Here is a 19,017-nt window from a genome sequence, read left to right as displayed (position 1 = left end):
TTCATGCAAAAATGAGACATCCCCTGAAAATAAGGCCTAGCGCATCTTTAGGCAAACAGGGTAGTTGAGTCCTGGGTCTAATGGAATTCTTGTTAGTGATCATCATGTGGTATATGCAGTTTGTTTATTATCCTGGTGTTACACATGACACTGGAGAAGCTTAGGATTGCTGCCCACTTGCTGCATATGTTTGCTGTCACATCTGTTATACCACAGATTACACATTTTAATCAGGAGATTACATCTCTGGGTTGGTGACCTGCCACCTCCTCAAATCCAGTGATTTAGACAGGATATTACTCCATAGTAACCTCACATTCTGCAGACGCTGATGTCATATTTTATTTTGTTCTTTCTACTTCTCAGAAAGTGAAGGATTTGTCTAGATTACATTATTTCATTTTAATGGGCAAAATGAGAAAAATTGGTGCATGAAGAGGAAAAGAAAGTTTTGTAGATTTGTAATTTACCTCTATTTAAAATCCCAAGTTTTCCAGTACTTATCAGTTGCTGTATGTCCTGCAGGAAGTAGTGTATTCTTTTGATTCTGACACAGTGCTCTCTGCTGCCACCTCTGTCCATTTCAGGAACTGTCCAGAGCAGGAGAGGTTTTCTATGTGGATTTGCTTCTGCACCGGACAGGGTTGAGTACACTGCTTCCTGCAGTAAGTACTGATAAGTACTGGAAAACTTGGGATTTTTAAATAGAAATAAATTAAAAATCTATATAACTTTCTGACACCAGCTGATTTAAAAAAGCCCCTTAATTCATGATATGTTAAAAATCTCCACTATCTTTCTGCTATAACCTTTTGTCCCATTAGCTGTTAAGATTATACTTTTTTTTTGGTTTTTTTTTGTTCCACAGAGTTCAATGACAGCACAGAAACTCTTAAAACTAAGATGTCTGAATTAAGACTGTATTGTGATATATTGGTCCAGCAAGTGAACAAGACTAAAGACACCGCTGTTATAGGAACATCTGAATCTCAGGTATGTACATCTGTACTGGGCTTGGTTTATTTGCTCAGGGTATAACCATAAGTAGTTACGGTTTCCTATCCATAGCCAATGGTAATTCTGAGCCTTTAATAAGTAACTACAGCTGTAAGCAAAACCTCATAAAGCGGTTTCTGGTAGATAAGCCATTCATCTCATACAGTGATTACATCACTATATTAAAGTGTGTATCTTACATCTAACCTTTCTCAATTTCTCTGCTGAACTGCATAAAGTTCTTTATTCCTCGTTTTTTTTAAAGCGGTTCTGCAGCAGCGTAAGTGAATGAAGCATAATATACCCCCTACAATAAATTATTAAAGGGTTTGAACACTTTATAGTAAAATTGTTTTGTATGTAGTATAAGTAAGTGTATTCACATTACTTTTTGACAGCCGCTCCCTGTGTACCTCATAGTGCTAAAATATGGTCAGGTGGTGATTATGTCCATAAGATGTCTGACATGGAGGGTCATGTGTCCCTGGGTCTCCCCAGTGTCCTCTATAGACATATAGAGGCTCAGTGGTGGACATTGAGGGGCGGGGTATGGTCACATGCTTATCCATGTTGGCCATCTTATGGACAGACTCACCACAGAGCAGGACAGCACAGCCTGGAGGAGGGGAGTCTGATTTTAGTTCTATGATGTACACAGGGAGCTGCTGTCAGTATATACAGGGAGTACACTTACTTATATTGTACAAGTCCTGTGACTTGTTACATATTCTTTGCTAACATTGGGTAGTCTGTGTATTAGGTGAACCTCTATTTCAAATAACCTCATTTTATATATAATGTATGGAGAGCCACTTTGTAACAGGTTATGCATTTTTTGCTGTTATAATAGGATGATCTCGATATGGGAGCCCTTCTGAAGTCTACGTGTAATACTTTCCTGAAGACCCTGGAAGAATGCATGCAGATTGCAAATAACACCTTCACGTCTCGCCTTATGTATGCCGCACCCCCTGGATCTCCACACCTCTCTGCCCTTAGACCCAACAAGGTACCGTCTGACAACTAACACACCTACATTAGTCATGAGCTGTGTAATAACCTCAAGTGAACCTATGCTGCAAACAGCTCCACAGCGGAAGGTCACAGGCCCTGGCATTTTGCATTTAGTGATTTGTGTGTCGTTCTGCAACATCTTTTTTGCGTTGACTTCCAAAAGAGGGGTTATATTTTGCTTACTTTTCTCACTCCCTGCTGCTCCTTCTGTCACTCTTAGCACAAGGACTTACCTGCTCAGCCAATCAGTGACTGATGCGGGGCAGTGCTGTGGTCAGTGATTGGCTGAGTGGGCTGGGGATTGTGCTATCATTGACACCACCGTCCTCACAGGACCAGGCTCTGTGAGGACGGTGGTGGTGGGGAAGTGAGGCAAGCATAGAATTTTTTTTTTTCTATTTTACTGTAGGTTGACCCTTATAAGATTTGGCTTTCTAGGCATTATGGGAATTGTCTCTCAACAGCTGGAGAGCTGCATGTTGGACATCTGTGTTCTAGAGGAAAACCTCTCTAGAACACAGCATACCTGTCATTAGGAACCTTTACCTGATCACCTTGCAGTTGCTCCTGTTACTGAAAGATCGTCATGGTCGTATTCATATTTACCCAATCTTCCGGCAGCAAGAGTGACTGCAAGCTGTTTAGGTGACGATTTGTAATGACATATACATTTTCACCCTCGATTCACACGTTGTAAGAGTGCGGCTGTATTTGCGGCTGTAATTGTGCGGCGGTATTTTTGGTGGTTCGTGTGTATGCTGGGAAGTATAGGATATGCGGCTGCACAGTGCACACTATGTATGAATCTACGGCCCTATCGTAAACGGACCCGTAAAAAATGAACAAGACCATTATTTGCGGCTGGACATGCGGCCGAGGATTGACAGGCGGTCCGTACGGAGTACTTCAAAAATAGCCGGCAATGATGCCGAATGCCGATGCCTCTAATAGTTACTATATTAAATTAATCAAAGACATTTTATTTGTAATCAAGACACTTTCGTTGATCAATAATTTATTTCTAACGAATCCATCATTTTGCAATTAAATATACTGTTAAAAAAAATAGATATATAAATAAATGTATATTTATCTATATATTTATTTTTTGACAGTATATTTAATTGCACAATGATGGATTCGTTAGAATTAAATTATTGACAAACGAAACTGAATTTATTTCCAAGAAAATGTGTTTTATTCATTAAAGAGTCACTGTCGTATTTTTTTTTTTGCAGAAATCAATAGTCCAGGCGATTTTAAGAAACTTTGTAATTGGGTTTATTAGCCAAATCTGCCATTATCTGCATGTAAAAAGCCTTTTCCCAGGTCCCCCCCTCCTTCCTCTTTTTCATCCACTCTGAAAAATCTGAAAATTGTGACTTGTTGCAGGAGACGTACCCTGTCTGCTCTAGGGAGAGGGGAGGGGGGAGGAGGAAGGAGGGAGTTAGCCGGCAGCAGAAAGCAGATAACAGAGGATTACAGGCACGGAGCTGGGTGACAGCTGTAATCCGAGCTCAGACAGGTCACTGGTGATGGTCAGAACAGATAACGAGTGAGGGATTTGTAGATTAACTCTTTGTTGTCCTGTTTTGGTCTTTTCTTTAGCTCTCTCCATAGGAGAACAATGAAGACAGGGGGGAGAGCTTCAAACTGCTTTTTCATGATAAAAATGCATTTTTCGGATAATAAACCCAATTACAAAGTTTCTTAAAATCGCCTGGACTATTGATTTCTGCAAAAAAAAAATTCACGACAGTGACACTTTAAATATTAATTAGTACAGGAAGCTCTATAAGCCGGTAATTCATATGCCGGCAATAGAGCATTCTGTACTAATCATCACTTTACTTTAATGAAAACATCAAATGTTTCTTCTAATTATGTTATGACAATAACATTATTAGAAGAAACAATTAGAATTATATGTGCGCTCAGCTGATTGGCTGATCGGCTGAGCGCACATATAATGAGCCGGTCCGCAGCACAGTGACTTCATTGTGCTGCGGACCAGCGAAGAGACAACATCGGGGTGAGTATAGAGCTCTCCCCACCCCCTCCCCGGCACTGCACCCCTCCCAGCAAGGAAGGGGGGGTCAGTTAACCCCTTCCTTGCTGGGATGGGTGCAGTCTGACATCAGTCTGGCCCCCAGGGGGTTAAGGGGGATGCAATACATCCTCCCTTAACCCCTTGGGGGCCAGACTGTAAGCAGCGATCTGTAAAGATGCTGCATACTGTAAGGTGCACAACACCGCTCACAATGATGGGTGTTGTGCTCCTGTTTGTGTGTTTTTTGTGTGTTTCTCCCTTTTTGTTTTTCAGATATCGGTATCCTGTGGATTACGTCGGATTCCGTGGACTACGTCGATGACCAGCGGTTGTTCTTTGAATTTTTTAAATAAAATGGTCAATGAGGGGTGTGGGGGTGTTTTTATTTGAATAAAAAAATTTGTAAACTTGTGTCTTGTCTTTATTTCTTTACTTTTTAGACTTAGTAGTGGAAGCCGTCTAATAGACGGAATCCATTACTAAGTTGGGGCCTAGTGTTAGCCGGTATAAAATGGCTAACACTAACCCCCTATTATTACCCCAGTACCCAATGCCACCAGGGGTACTGGGAAGAGCCGGGTGCCAGTGGTCCCGGAGCGTCAAAATTGGCGCTCCTGGACCGGGCGGCAGCAGGCTGGTAAGATTTAGGCTGGGGAGGGCCTAAACCAATGGCTCTTCCCACCCTGGTGTTACCAGGCTGCTGTCGTTTGGTTTTTAACCCGGCTGGTTATAAAAATAGGGGGGACCCTATGCGTTTTTTTTTTAATTATTTATTTATTTAAAAAAAAATTCGCATAGGGTCCCCCCTATTTTTATAACCAGCCGGGTTAAAAAACCAAACGACAGCAGCCTGGTAACACCAGGGTGGGAAGAGCCATTGGTTTAGGCCCTCCCCAGCCTAAATCTTACCAGCCTGCTGCCGCCCGGTCCAGGAGCGCCAATTTTGACTCTCCGGGACCACTGGCACCCGGCTCTTCCCAGTACCCCTGGTGGCATTGGGTACTGGGGTAATAATAGGGGGTTAGTGTTAGCCATTTTATACCGGCTAACACTAGGCCCCAACTTAGTAATGGATTCCGTCTATTAGACGGCTTCCACTACTAAGTCTAAAAAGTAAAGAAATAAAGACAAGACACAAGTTTACAAATTTTTTTATTCAAATAAAAACACCCCCACACCCCTCATTGACCATTTTATTTAAAAAATTCAAAGAACAACCGCTGGTCATCGACGTAGTCCACGGAATCCGACGTAATCCACAGGATACCGATATCTGAAAAACAAAAAGGGAGAAACACACAAAAAACACACAAACAGGAGCACAACACCCATCATTGTGAGCGGTGTTGTGCACCTTACAGTATGCAGCATCTTTACAGATCCCTGCTTACAGTCTGGCCCCCAAGGGGTTAAGGGAGGATGTATTGCATCCCCCTTAACCCCCTGGGGGCCAGACTGATGTCAGACTGCACCCATCCCAGCAAGGAAGGGGTTAACTGACCCCCCCTTCCTTGCTGGGAGGGGTGCAGTGCTGGGGAGGGGGTGGGGAGAGCTCTATACTCACCCCGATGTGTCCTCTTCGCTGGTCCGCAGCACAATGAAGTCACTGTACTGCGGACCGGCTCATTATATGTGCGCTCAGCCGAACAGCCAATCAGCTGAGCGCACATATAATTCTAAATGTTTCTTCTAATAATGTTATTGTCATAACATAATTAGAAGAAACATTTGATGTTTTCATTAAAGTAAAGTGATGATTAGTACAGAATGCTCTATTGCCGGCATATGAATTACCGGCTAATAGAGCTTTCTGTACTAATTAATATTTCATGAATAAAACACATTTTCGTTTAAATAAATACAGTTTCTTTGTTCAATAATTTAATTCTAACGAATCCATCATTGTGCAATTAAATATACTGTCAAAAAATAAATATATATATAAATATACATTTATTTATATATATATTTATTTTAACAGTATATTTAATTGCAAAATGATGGAATCGTTTACATTTAATTATTGAACAATAAAAGGGACTTTATTAGACAGAAAATGTGTTTTATTAATTCAATAGATTAACCATGAGAGACATCGGCTATAGTGCAGAGGATCGCAAACCCCGGTAATAGCGATTCATGTAAACTGTTTCCCTGCTTTCCCAGATGCATCCAGAGGTGTTTCCAGCACTTTCTTAACATTTTATTTGTTATTTTTAGTTGAACCAGATTTCCAAGTAAATGACCGTATGTTTTGAGCCGCATGTCTATTTTTTCCCACGGCCGGAGTTTCACCCGCACATTTACAGCCGCATAAAAAATACAGCCGCACAGTTACAGCGTGTGAATCCAGCCTAAGGGTGTATTTACACATTGTGAGTTCGCAGCAGAGTTCACACTGCGAGTTTTGCAGCACATCTACTCCGATACTCGCTAACATTATAGTCTATGGCCCTGCATTCTCACAGCAGATTTATTTCCTATGCGAGAATGTAGCGACGGCCATATTAAACTAATTAGCTGACAGTAAAAATAATAAACAGTAAATGCTTCCCTGCTCGCACTCCATTCACTCTCCGGGTCCCGGCTTAGGCTATGTTCACACTACGTATATTTGAGGCTGTATGTTTGAGGCTGTATAGCAACCAAAACAAGGAGTGGATTGAAAACACAGAAAGGCTCTGTTCACATAATGTTGTAATTGAGTGGATGGCCGTCATTTAATGGCAAATATGTGCTGTTATTTTAAAACAACGGCTGTTGTATTGAAATAATGGAAGTTATTTACCGTTATATGGCGGCCATCCACTCAATTTCAAGATTGTGTGGACAGAGCCTTTCTGTGTTTTCAATCCACTCCTGGTTTTGGTTGCTATGAGGACCTGACATGAGGACCAAATACAGCCTCAAATATACATAGTGTGAACCCAGCCTCTTAAAGCGTAACTGTCATTTTTCTGAAAACATTAAATATCAACAGTACAAGCGATTTTAAGAAACTTTGTAATAGGTTTTATGTACTAAAAGAGTTTCCTTCTGGACTGAAAAAGCAATCTCCCAGCCTCCCCCCTCACATCAAATGAAGCAGGATTTCTGTCTCCATTATGTGGCTATGGAGAGGGGAGGGGCTGTTAGGAGTGACTGAGCACGGAGGATTTCTTCAAAGCACAACACCCTGCATCTTCTCTCAGTAAGTTCATAGATAAGCACTGACCTTTCTGACCCCAGAATCCTGCGTTTTAGGTGCCCAGAGAGTCTACAAACAGCTGACCTTCATGTCACCTCTTCCTGCTCCCTCATCTCCCTCAGCCCCTCCCCCCTTCATAGGCTTACAATGGAGAGAGCAGAGCCCGTCTTCACTGGCTTCTCTGTAATGAAGACGTGTTTGCCTGATAATGCACAGATAAGAAGTCAGGGGGGAGGCTGGGAAATTGCTTCTTGAGTACAGAAGGAGGCTTCTTTGGCTGATGAAACCTATTACAGAGTTTCGCTTATACTACTGATTTCTGCAATAAAAAATAAAAAAACATGACAGTTACGCTTTAATGTCCACTCACTGAATGAAAATCTGCTGCGAGACTGCAGGGCCACAGACTGTAATGTTACTGAGTATTGCATTTGCTTCGCAACTCACAGGGTGAAATCCGCTGCGAACTTATGTGTGAATGCACCTTAAAGGGTTTATCTAGGCTTGGGAAAACCTGGTTGCTTTCTTCCAGAAATATCACCTCTGCGGTCCTCGGTTTGGGTGTAGTTTTGCATCTTAGTTCAGATAAAGTGAATTTAACTTAATTGTAATACCACACACAGGGGTGGTGCTCTTTTTGCAAGAAAGTAGCTGTGTTTTTTCTAGTCCTAGATGACTTCTTTAATGCTTACATCCCATGTTTGGCTGTTGACCATAGCATGTATAAACAGCTGTGATCAGAGTTATTGTCAATTCTGTCAGCTGTAGTAAACAATACTTACAGATTGCCGTCCGCCTGAGCCCACCCATCCATTCCCCCTGACTTCCAACTTGCATATACAGCTTATGTTAAAAGGTCACTGTCGTATTTTTTCTTTTATTTTTTTTTTATTTTTGTTGCAGAAATCAATAGTCCAGGCGATTTTAAGAAACTTTGTAATTGGGTTTATTAGCCAAATATGCCATAATCTGCATTTAAAAAGCCTTTTCCCAGGTCCCCCCCTCCCTCCCTCTTTTCCATTTACTGCAAAAAATCAGGAAATTGTGACTTGTTGCATCAGACAGAACCCTGTCTGGTCTAGGAAGGGGGGAGGAGGGACAGCAGAAAGCAGAGGATTACAGGCACGGAGCTAGGTGACTGACAGCTGTAATCAGAGCTCAGAGAGGCCAGTGGTGACTGTCAGAGGAGATAGAGGGTGATGTATTTGTAGATTAACTCTTTGTTGTCCTGTTTTGGTCTTTTATTGAGCTCTCTCCATAGGAGAACAATGAAGGCAGGGGGGAGAGCTTCAAACTGCTTTTTCATTATAAAAATGCATTTTTCGGCTAATAATCCCAATTACAAAGTTTCTTAAAATCGCCTGGACTATTGATTTTTGCAAAAAAAAAATTCACAACAGTGACACTTTAAAGGGTTTATCATTAAATATATCCAGACCCACTAACAGATCAACAAATGAGGTCTAATAGTTTGGAGGTACAAATGGAATCAAACTTCTTGGTGCATTTGATTCATTCCATGAAGGTTTTGGTTCCCTAGACACAAGGTCATGAGTCTGCTTTTTAGTGGATGTTTATGCACCACCCTTGAATCGCTGTTTTTGAGGGAATCCTTTAAATGCCATAATATTCTAAGGTTGATCTGGTGACAGATGCTATTCATGGGCCTGGAGACACACTTTTGAAAGAACTCTTTGTAAAACACAAAGAAGACATGCATCAGTTTTATTGAAAGTCACAAGGGTGGTTAAACAAAAATATAATCAGTACACACAATGCCTTGTTGAGCAACATTTTATGGTTAACAATATGTTCCCTTACTCATCTTGTACTCATTTAGAGCTTCTTGGCATTTGTTCTCTGTTCACGCCCCAAAGTAAATGTAACAATTCTGCTATCGCTTTACAGTCATGTGACCTGATCAGTTGAATCCTGCAGAATTTTGAATTTAGCGCTTTCCGAATCATTTACAACCTCATACTACAGAGTAAACAGCGGCTTAGTAGTCTATACAGCTGATGTCATGATGTCTAGAATTCATTTTCTTTTTGTCATTTTTAGGTGCGCCGATCTACCTTGTCTAATCAGATTTCTGCACAAAGGTAAGTGTGTGATTGTGATGGAGTTTTATAAAGCCAGCCATTTGTAGAAAAAATATTTTTGTATTTGGCAACATTTTGTTATAATAGGGAGCAGCACTGAAAGGGTATGGATACCTTTGGAAAACTATATTTTTCTTGCTTTTGCAGCTTGCAGTATCTGATGTGTTTCTCTATACACATGTACACAGCCTATATAATTCTTTCCTGCAGACCGATTTCCTCTTTATCTATAGCCTTTGTGAGCTGTCCTTCAAGGTTTCTCTCCTCTTTGTCCACAATCTCAGCTGGCATGTACTTACTCCCCTTTTCTGCTGCTATCTCAAACACTGAGTGAATAGAAAGCCATACTTATCTTATCTTTCTCAAAGTACCAGCCAAATTGTAGATAATGTTTAATAAATACTGTGTAGAAAGTTGCGTAATTTTGCATTCAGTGTTGATATATTACAACAGTGTCCATATCTGTTTCAATATAGGAGATTCCCATTGTGTATATTTGTGCTGTATTGGGCCTCACCTCTGCTAAACAGCGCCCCACTGATCATACATTGATACCCTATCCTGAGGATGGGCCTTCAATGAAAAAATGCCTGGAAAACCCCTTTAAATACTTTTACTGGAATATTTGTATGACATTTTGCTTTGTGTTTGTAACTTATAAAACAAGACATTTGCTGACAATCCTTTAATATTCTTTAGGAAAATGGAGCTGAATAATAACCTTGAAAATGGCTCTCATATAGAGAAGACCAATCATTGCGACCATTCCATCATTGAAAATATTCGTGTCCTTGGTATGGAAATTTCTGAGACTGTCCCTGCGACATCCCAGGAAAAACCCAAAAGTTTGGGAGGTAAAAATGCATTGAACTGCGATGACAGTGACTGACTGAGCGGAAGGTCTGTTTGCTTTTTAACACTCTGGCACAAGTGTACGATGCACAGAGCCTGGACTTCACACCTAGAACTCAGCCGACAAAAGTATAAAATATATAGGGACCTTTATCCTGATCCGTTGCACTCTATTGCAGGTATAGATGAAATTTGTAATACATAAATGTGCTGGGTTGGTGCAACAGATCGGTTTGTGTGCAAACCTTTTGTTTCTTTCCCTTTAAGTAAAGTCCTAACTTTTGCTTATACTGTAGAATGCACGTGTTGCAACATAGTTTGTTTAAACAATCCTTTTTAAGAGATATCAAAATTTTTCTCTCCTCTTTGGCATACTCTATAATCATAAATCCCTTTATTCCTCCTCAAGCAAGTTTAGCTTTCTGATTCTTCACAATATGTTTATTATAATAATCTTAAGGCCTCATTCACACGTTCCATAGGAGTGTAGTGCATCTGTAGGGTGTCTGCAATGCACAGACCCACACTATAGACACTAGTCATCCGTGCCACAACTGCAAGTCTGTACTGTGACCTGCCTGGATCACATCCGTATGCAGTTACTGAAAGTGTGAACAAGGCCATTTAAATGAATGGGTTCATAGTGCTGCCCATAAGTGTGGGTCCGTAATTACGGGCACACTACATGTGACCTAACATAACTTGGACATTTTTCTGATACTTGATGGTAATTGTTTTCTTGCAGGAGCTGAAGTTGATGGTGACATAATCCCACCAGCTACAGAAGACCTGGTTGACCATGACCTACAAGACAACGCAAATGACACACGGACACGTACAGTGAGCGGCACCTTGCAGCAAGATGAAGGAGGAGGGAATGTGGATGAAGGAGGGGGCAATAGTAGAGATCTGCCCCAAACGTTTTTCAGCACAATGAGTCACAGGCATGAATGCTTCATTACATTAAACTACTTAAAGTGTTACTGTCGTGAAATTGTTTTTTTTTTTTTTGTTTTTTTTTTTTTGCAGAAATCAATAGTCCAGGTGATTTTAAGAAACTTTGTAATTGGGATTATTAGCTGAAAAATGCATTTTTATCATGAAAAAGCAGTTTGAAGCTCTCCCCCTGTCTTCATTGTTCTCCTATGGAGAGAGCTAAATAAAAGACCAAAACAGGGCAACAAAGAGTTAGTCTACAAATACCTCACCCTTTATCTCCTCCGACAGTCACCACTGACCTCTCTGAGCTCTGATTACAGTGTTCACCCACCTCCGTGTTGTGTAATCCTCTGTTATCTGCTTTCTGCTTTCGGCTAACTCCCTCCTCTCCCTAGAACAGACAGGGTTGTGTCTGATGCAATAAGTCACAATTTCCTGTTTGTTTTTTTGCAGTGAATGGAAAAGAGGAGGGAGGAGGGGACCTGGGAAAAGGCTTTTTAAATGCAGATAATGGCATATTTGGCTAATAAACCCAATTACAAAGTTTCTTAAAATCGCCTGGACTATTGATTTCTGCAAAAAAAAAAAAATACGACAGTGACTCTTTAAAAATAACATTTTGATGGAAAGATTACTGACATTTTGTTTGAACAGGTTTTTTGTTGGAGCATTTCTTAACATAAGCCACTATATAAGCATGTGTGTTATATGTCACCCATAAGGTGTCCATAGAAAGTAGCAGAACAGTAGCCAAACTCAATTTCAGTGGGGTCATCCGTAAATGTAATGTGTATGGAGGCCAGGCAGCCTTCTGACAGCAGATATCGGATGAAGGAAGGGTTGGCCATGCAGGAGTTTACATACTTTTTTTTACAGGATGCTTTGACATAGGAAAGTGAAAAAGCATAGTCTAATTATACCGAATCCATAGGATAACATGCGGAGACAATGTTCACACAACATAAGTAAAGTATTAATCACGGCTGTTCTTGCCGATTTCCGACACGGCCGTGATTAATACTTTACCTTCATTGTGCTGCAGCTGAGGGTATCCCAGCTGGGATCCCTAGTTGCTCTGCAAAAAACTGACATGTCAGTTTTCTGCGGCCGCTATTCGTTGAATAGTGGCCGGTTTTATGTTGTGTGAACATGGCCTGAGGGTGGAACCCCCACAGATCCCAAGAAAAAAAAAAAAAATTGCACCCCCAAACACAATGGGGGAGATTTATTAAACATGTGTGTAAAGTGAAACTGGCTCAGTTGCCCCTAACAACCAATCAGATTCCACCTTTCATTTTCCAAAGAGTCTGTGAGGAATGAAAAGTGGAATCTGATTGGTTGCTAGGGGCATCTGAGCCAGTTTTCCTTTACACCATGTTTGATAAATCTCCCCCAATGTGTTCAGCCAGTGCTCCATTTGTTGTGTGTTGGGCCTTGGAACATTGGCTGCAAAGTGGTAAGTGGGCTGTAGATTTACATTATAAAAAAAAATGCATTGGTATGATATAGCAGAATCAAATGCAGTGAAATGTCATCACAAAACGCAGTGTGAACCCAGACTAAAACTATAAGACCTGGTAGATGGTGGATCCTTATCTGGATTCAGAACACAACATAACCACCATACATTTTCTTTCCATTTCTAGACACCTTAGTTCAAGTTATGAATTCAAATACAGATCATGTGATGGAAGAACATATGTCTTTTTTTTCTTTTTCAGATTCAGTGATCTTATATATGAAGATGAAGAGGGTATACCCACAGAATATTTCCTGGATTCCTGCTATGCTATTGTCCCTGTTTTGGGTATGTGTTCGCTATGTAGCGTGTTATGTAAGCTAATCTTCTTCAGGGCTTGGTTTACATGGAACTACTTTAGCGAACTACCGTTCGCCATTGCCTGCTATGTTGTCTAAATCAGGGATGGACAAATGTTAGAGAAGCTTCAGTCCCAGTTGATTGCGGACTTACCGGCCCTATATTAATTACATCTTCCCATTTGTCTCAGTGACACATCAGAAGACTTTTATAGGTGCAACTAAAGTACAAGAACAGGTGCCAACACCAAGCAGAATACAGATAAGCTGCACTTTTTGAAGTCAGGTTTCAGGTATGATGCCTTATATCCATGCCAGGAGAGGTGGATGCTCAGTACTACACATAAGGATCCTAGTGCACCATGGTGGGTAGTATATGGTGTTTTGGCATCTCATTCCCTCAACATCATAAAGCCAATATACATCTGCCATGCAGCATTTTTTTCTTATTCACATGAGGCATATAGAGTGAATAACTTTTTTTCAGACTTTTAGCATTGCAAACATTTCTATTCATCAAGTTGTGGTTTTTAATAAACTTCAAAAGGGAAAGCTACTTTATGGATTGGAATAACGGCCTTGGTAATGTTATTTGTCTCTCCATAGACAAGCTTGGACCAACAGTATTTGCACCTGTAAAAATGGATTTTGTCGGGAACATAAAGGTGAGAGAAGAATGAGTCTTTAGAATTCAGTGTATGATTATGCTAATCCCTCCATATCTGCTGTAGATGTGTGTAGACTCGCCCATCTTTATCCCAGTATGGCTGATGACTAGCTCTGGAATGGATAATTCATCTATGCTGTCACAGCTGCATTATTTGTTGTTTATCTTGATAGCGGCAATTGTAGTGTTATCACCCATTTACTGAGCTGTTTGGTAACAAACATTTTTAGTACAGTGGATGAATATTGTGGAATAATGGATGGCAATTATTAAGGTGTGCTTAATGGTGCAGATTTATTATACAACATGAGCCACTTGTTGGTGCATAGGCATAGTGCCTAGTCTAACCTTACGCTATTTGTTAAAAGGGCTATACACATTAGCTATGTATATACCCCAAATTTGTTGGGTCCAGTTGACCATTAAAAGGGTATGGTGGTCTCTCAACTTGACTCTAATAGCTAGTGTTGGGGAAGAGAAGGATCGGGCATGTTGAATTTCTTTTGACTCTCTCTTCTTGACATGGCCAGAGGAGCCTAGCAGAGACTTTCTCCCCATTTAGAATACATGCAATCAAGAGAAATAGGGCAGGGCTGTTCTTTACTGCTACAATATCTAAGCCCAGAAAGCTAGGTCTTATTTATAGTGTTACAGGTGAGCCCTGGCTATTGGGTGAAGTAAAATGTATCACCAACCTTGAGTAGAGATAAGCATATACTGGGTCCCAGTAAAATTCACCTTTCTTGTACTATAATTTTTCGTGGCTTTTACCTGCAGATATCTTCTATGTGTGGACCACTGCTAACCTGCATTATAATTATTATTTCTCAGCTCTGATTAGTTTTTATTTTACTTTCTCAGAAAATAAATCAGAAATACATAACCAATAAGGAAGAATTGACAACCCTTCAGAAGATCGTTCTCCATGAAGTTAATAATAACCTGTCACAAGTTCGGAATTCTGCAACTGAGGCCCTTCTGTGGCTGAAAAGGTGATAAAAATGTGTGGGGCTGCCCCAATAGATTTAGTAGCTTGTGGGGGCCAGATTCCCAGAACCAGAACAAGTGATATGCAATCACTTTATTATCAGTAGGAGTCCAACCTGTAGGACCTCCACCGGTCTTGAGAATGAATGCTTCACACAAGCAACAGAATCTTAACTTTCTTTTTTTTTTTTTTAATTCCAGAGGACTAAAGTTTCTGTTTCAATTTCTCACTGAAGTGAAACGTGGTGAAAATAACATCCAGACAGCACTAAGTAAGTGGGAAATCTTTACAGTGTGTATGATGTATGATGGTTTGGACACAGTTTATTATGCATACATCGGCAGGCACTGTGATGCTGGCTGAACACATTGCGGTTTACAAAGGCTACATATTATCATAGCCAAGGTATGTGAGATTCCTATATGTAATAGCTTATACATTCACCTCATATTTATATGCCCTTGTGCTTTTCTGCCTGTATAGAAAAGCAAGAAGTGACTTTTCTCCAACTATTCTCTTTTCAGGTAATGCATATGGTAAAACATTACGTCAGTATCACGGCTGGGTGGTTAGAGGTGTATTTGCAGTAAGTATGTTATCTGTATTGTAACAGTGACAGGGTATTGTAATATTAAATGGGCGAGGGATGCGAACATAAAGAAGTAGCTGTCCAAGAGGGTGCTGTACTGTTTTAGGCCTGTAGATGGCAGCATAGGTCTGTTTTTGTTTTGTTGGTTTTTTTTTTTAAGCATTACTTGTGAAAAGTCTTGATAATTTTGTTTGCCAGTTCACCTTTTTGGTTAATGGGTGCACTTTTGGACAACCAGCTTAACCATTTTATAGAATTCTCTCTCTTTTCGGCCTCTGATTCCTCAAAGGATAAACTGGGCAGCCCTGCAAAGTATGCCACTTTGTCACAGTGGATAACTACAGTGCAGTAAGGCAGTAAAACTGTGACCTGGAGAACTGTACTGCGACCAGGAGAACTCTCATAGTAAGCGCCCTATTCCACCGGACGATTATCGTTCGCATAATCGTTAACAATCTCAAACGACCGCTATTGCGAAAGACCTGAAAACGCTACTTCTACAAATATTTCTTACATTTCTTACAGTTGGCCTTAAGAGCGGCCCCAACATATGAGGGGTTTGTGGCTGCACTGACTGTCAAGGAGGGAGATGAGAAAGATGACGCCTTCCCTGATGCCATGATGAGGGACCTGAACATTTACCTCCCAGCTATGGAGAAGCAACTCAATATTTTGGACACTTTGTATGAAGAACATGGTCTAGACTCGGACGAAGTGGTATGACCACTCACACAGGACTCTAGTTTAGGGATTTGATCCTGAGCATTTAATCCATTTTACCCGATGCACTAAATGGAAGGTGAATGGGCCGTCTCCTGAGTGTACTATACATGGATAGATGTCACCTCCAGCATTCACTCTTCTGTAATTCACAAGATTTGGATGTCAGAATTGTCTTGTATTGGAGGAACCTGAACACAGTCATGATGACAGGACCCGTTCATTGTAATCCTGAAAGGTTTTTATTTATAGATTTACCTATAACTGACAGGATGCAGCTTTTATATTGCCATTTTTTTAAGTATATAGAAATGTTCTTCTACAGGATTACTGACTGACTCAGCTCCTTGGGAACAAATGTGACTTCTATGTCCTCTGTCATCTGCAAGTTTTACTTTAGCTTACCTACCTCTGCTGGAAACTTGTCTCACCCTCATGGTATAGGACTACTATGGTCTCCAATGTAATCCCAACTCTCAGGACGCTGTTTCCAGCTTTTTTGGCTATAGCACGGCTATAGTTCTTTGCTTTATGAAGTGTATTTCATAAATGGGAAATTTTAAATTGCTACTATGTCTACTGCTTTTTTCTGTATTTATCATATTTATTTCAGCATTACAACCCCTCTCCACATTGAAGCCAGCCCAGCAGGTCTGGCTACATAAACCCCAATAATAAGGGATGCTCCTGATGGACTCGTTTTTTCCTCTGCAATGGGCACTAAAAGGGAAAAGGTCCTCTATGTCATCCGTATGGACAGGGGTTGCTCTGAGAATGGATGTTATCTTAAGCCAGATAACTTATGTTGAGGGTTGCTATAGATCATAGTAATGCAGAATACCAAGGTAAATCATCAGCCTCAAGCATCTGTGCAATAGGGCATTGTGTTCCGCTGAATGTGTATCGGTAAACTACCTTATTTTTGCCTCTTCTCAAACAACAAGCTCTTTCAGGAAATTCAGCTGCCACATGATGCCCGAGAAGGGTCTGTATCTCAAGTTTAGCAGGGTGTTGTATACTTATACTGCTGGGGCCGCTATCAGGTTACTGTAGAGAGATTGTAAGCGTGCTGCTGAGAAGACGCTGCAGGCCTAAGCCAGACGATGAACCACTTCTCAGTTGCAGGAAGGAGTTCGGGTACCAGCTGTTGAGCAAAACCAAGTGGAAAACTATGACCTATAGGAAAGTATGTACGGTATGTCTACTCTAGGACGACTACAGACGAGCTGATAATATTAACACCATGGGAACAGATGCTAAATTAGTTGAAATAATTTAAGATGAAATTCATACCCGTCACTGTTTTCTCATGGAGACCAAAGATCAATGACTTCTTTTGTTGTTTTTTTAGTTGTCATTATGTGACTCGTTTAAAATTCATCATTTATAATAAGTGTTACTTTCCTAATAAATCATTGTATTTATTTCCTGTATTGGGTCTCTGTTTGAAGATAATGTGTAATAATCAGAATACTGAAAAGAAAAAAAAAACATGGACATAAGTATTGATGAACCTATTTATACAATAACATAATTTTTTTTATTTCAAAGGAGAAGTCAGGGGATTTAAAAAATCCGGCAGAGGGTAATTTGAAAACAAGTGGGCACTTATCTCTTCCTGCGGAGAGTGCCTGGACCGGCCTCGGGACCCCCACCAGAAGTCCTTTTTCCTTTTCCCCCCGAGTTGTGATAATGTCTTGACTGGGACGGGGGGGGGCTGTCCTGGCTGACGGACTGGTCGCTCAGTCAGTCGGTGACTGGAGTGGCGTCCCGCCCCAGTCACTGACTAGCTGAGCGGCCAGTCCATCAGCGGGGTCATGACATATACACCCTGGAGATCCCGGAGCATGGCGGGGGAACCTCTCCCTGATCCTGCTGCTCATTGCAGGCACGGGGAGAGGTAAGTTCCTACTTGTTAACAAATTCCCCCTTGCCAGCTGCCAGATTTTCAAAATCCCCAGACTTCTCCTTTAATAAATGCCAACAGTGACAAAGGTTTTGAGAAAATTAGGTGCATTTATGCAGCTGCTATATATATATATCTATATCTATCACTATGATATGTATAGTGGGAGCAGCACTCGTGCAGATAAGTTCTTGTGGAGGGGGGGTGCCAGCAGTGTGCACTGTGGAACCACCAGTGCACAGCTATGTAGACAAGGTAAACCACTGCGGCACTCCAAATGAAATAAAATAAATAGGTTTATTCCTCCCACTGGTGCAACGTTTCGCTCATACAATCAGAGGTTTCTCGAGCAGACCAGTTTGCTTGAGAAAGCTCTGATTGTATGAGCGAAACGTTGCACCAATGGGAGGAATAAACCTATTTGTTTGATTTCATCTGGAGTGACATGGTGGTTTACCTTGTCTATATCTATACACATACATACATTTCCTCTGTAAACCAGATATTTTTCATACATTACCCTATGAAGGCACTTGCAGTTCTGAATTTTAGTCTCTATTGACTCCTGTAGGAAATCTTGATGCCCATATAACTTATTTTCTTCATGCAGAAGAGACATGGTTTGCATAACAAAAAAAAAAAACTGCATTGGATACATCAGCACTGTATAACTGAGCCATACTGTGTGGATGGATTTATTGTGGCATTGTATGCCAGCCGAGACCTGTGTATAAATCAATTGTCACTGCAACAATCTATTTATAGTAGAAGATACATGTAAAGGAAAGAAGGTTTCTACATTTTAACATAGAATGGGATTCTTTACTGTAAAAGCAGGGGGACTATGGGACTATGAGACCGAACCAGAACTGTTACTATGTGAAAGACTTTTATCCATTGTGATAAAAATTATAACTTCACTTGCAGCTTTCTCAGCCTACTGAATGGTGAAATACAGCAACACATCTTAAAGTGACACTGTCACCTCCTTTTTGCATTCTGACATCTTGACACAGGTGTAATGGGTAAATTTAGCGTTTTTCATACCTTATTTCATATCATACGTCATGGTGTTTGTTCAAGTAAAAAGTGTCCTTTTATCAACTGCAGATTGTATTAGGTGGGCGTGGCCGTGCAGCATTAGCGCTGCTTAGCCCCGCCCACAACGGCACCCCCCTTGACGCCCATT

The 19,017-nt window shown here is 40.8% G+C and overlaps 1 protein-coding gene across 4 annotated transcripts in view; it reads left to right on the top strand.

The window, feature by feature from the left end:
• PLEKHA8 (pleckstrin homology domain containing A8) overlaps window positions 1-17,345 on the top strand; it is a 35,569-nt gene extending 18,224 nt beyond the window's left edge. For 2 of the 4 annotated variants that reach the window (XM_069958713.1, XM_069958716.1), the window contains exons 4-14: window positions 869-993; window positions 1,847-2,005; window positions 9,309-9,349; window positions 10,049-10,203; window positions 10,947-11,145; window positions 12,862-12,947; window positions 13,565-13,623; window positions 14,487-14,617; window positions 14,814-14,884; window positions 15,138-15,199; window positions 15,728-17,345. In XM_069958713.1, the coding sequence (XP_069814814.1) occupies window positions 869-993; window positions 1,847-2,005; window positions 9,309-9,349; window positions 10,049-10,203; window positions 10,947-11,145; window positions 12,862-12,947; window positions 13,565-13,623; window positions 14,487-14,617; window positions 14,814-14,884; window positions 15,138-15,199; window positions 15,728-15,925 (1,286 nt within the window). In that variant the 3' untranslated portion in view covers window positions 15,926-17,345. The other 2 variants (XM_069958715.1, XM_069958714.1) reach the window with 2 other exon arrangements.
• The last annotated feature ends 1,672 nt before the right edge of the window (window positions 17,346-19,017 follow it).

The sequence above is a fragment of the Dendropsophus ebraccatus genome, chromosome 2, assembly GCF_027789765.1.
Source record: "Dendropsophus ebraccatus isolate aDenEbr1 chromosome 2, aDenEbr1.pat, whole genome shotgun sequence".
In the NCBI taxonomy this organism is placed as follows: Eukaryota; Metazoa; Chordata; class Amphibia; order Anura; family Hylidae; genus Dendropsophus; species Dendropsophus ebraccatus.
The sequence above is the reverse complement of the archived record's forward strand: the minus strand, read 5'-3'. Positions and strand labels throughout refer to the sequence as shown.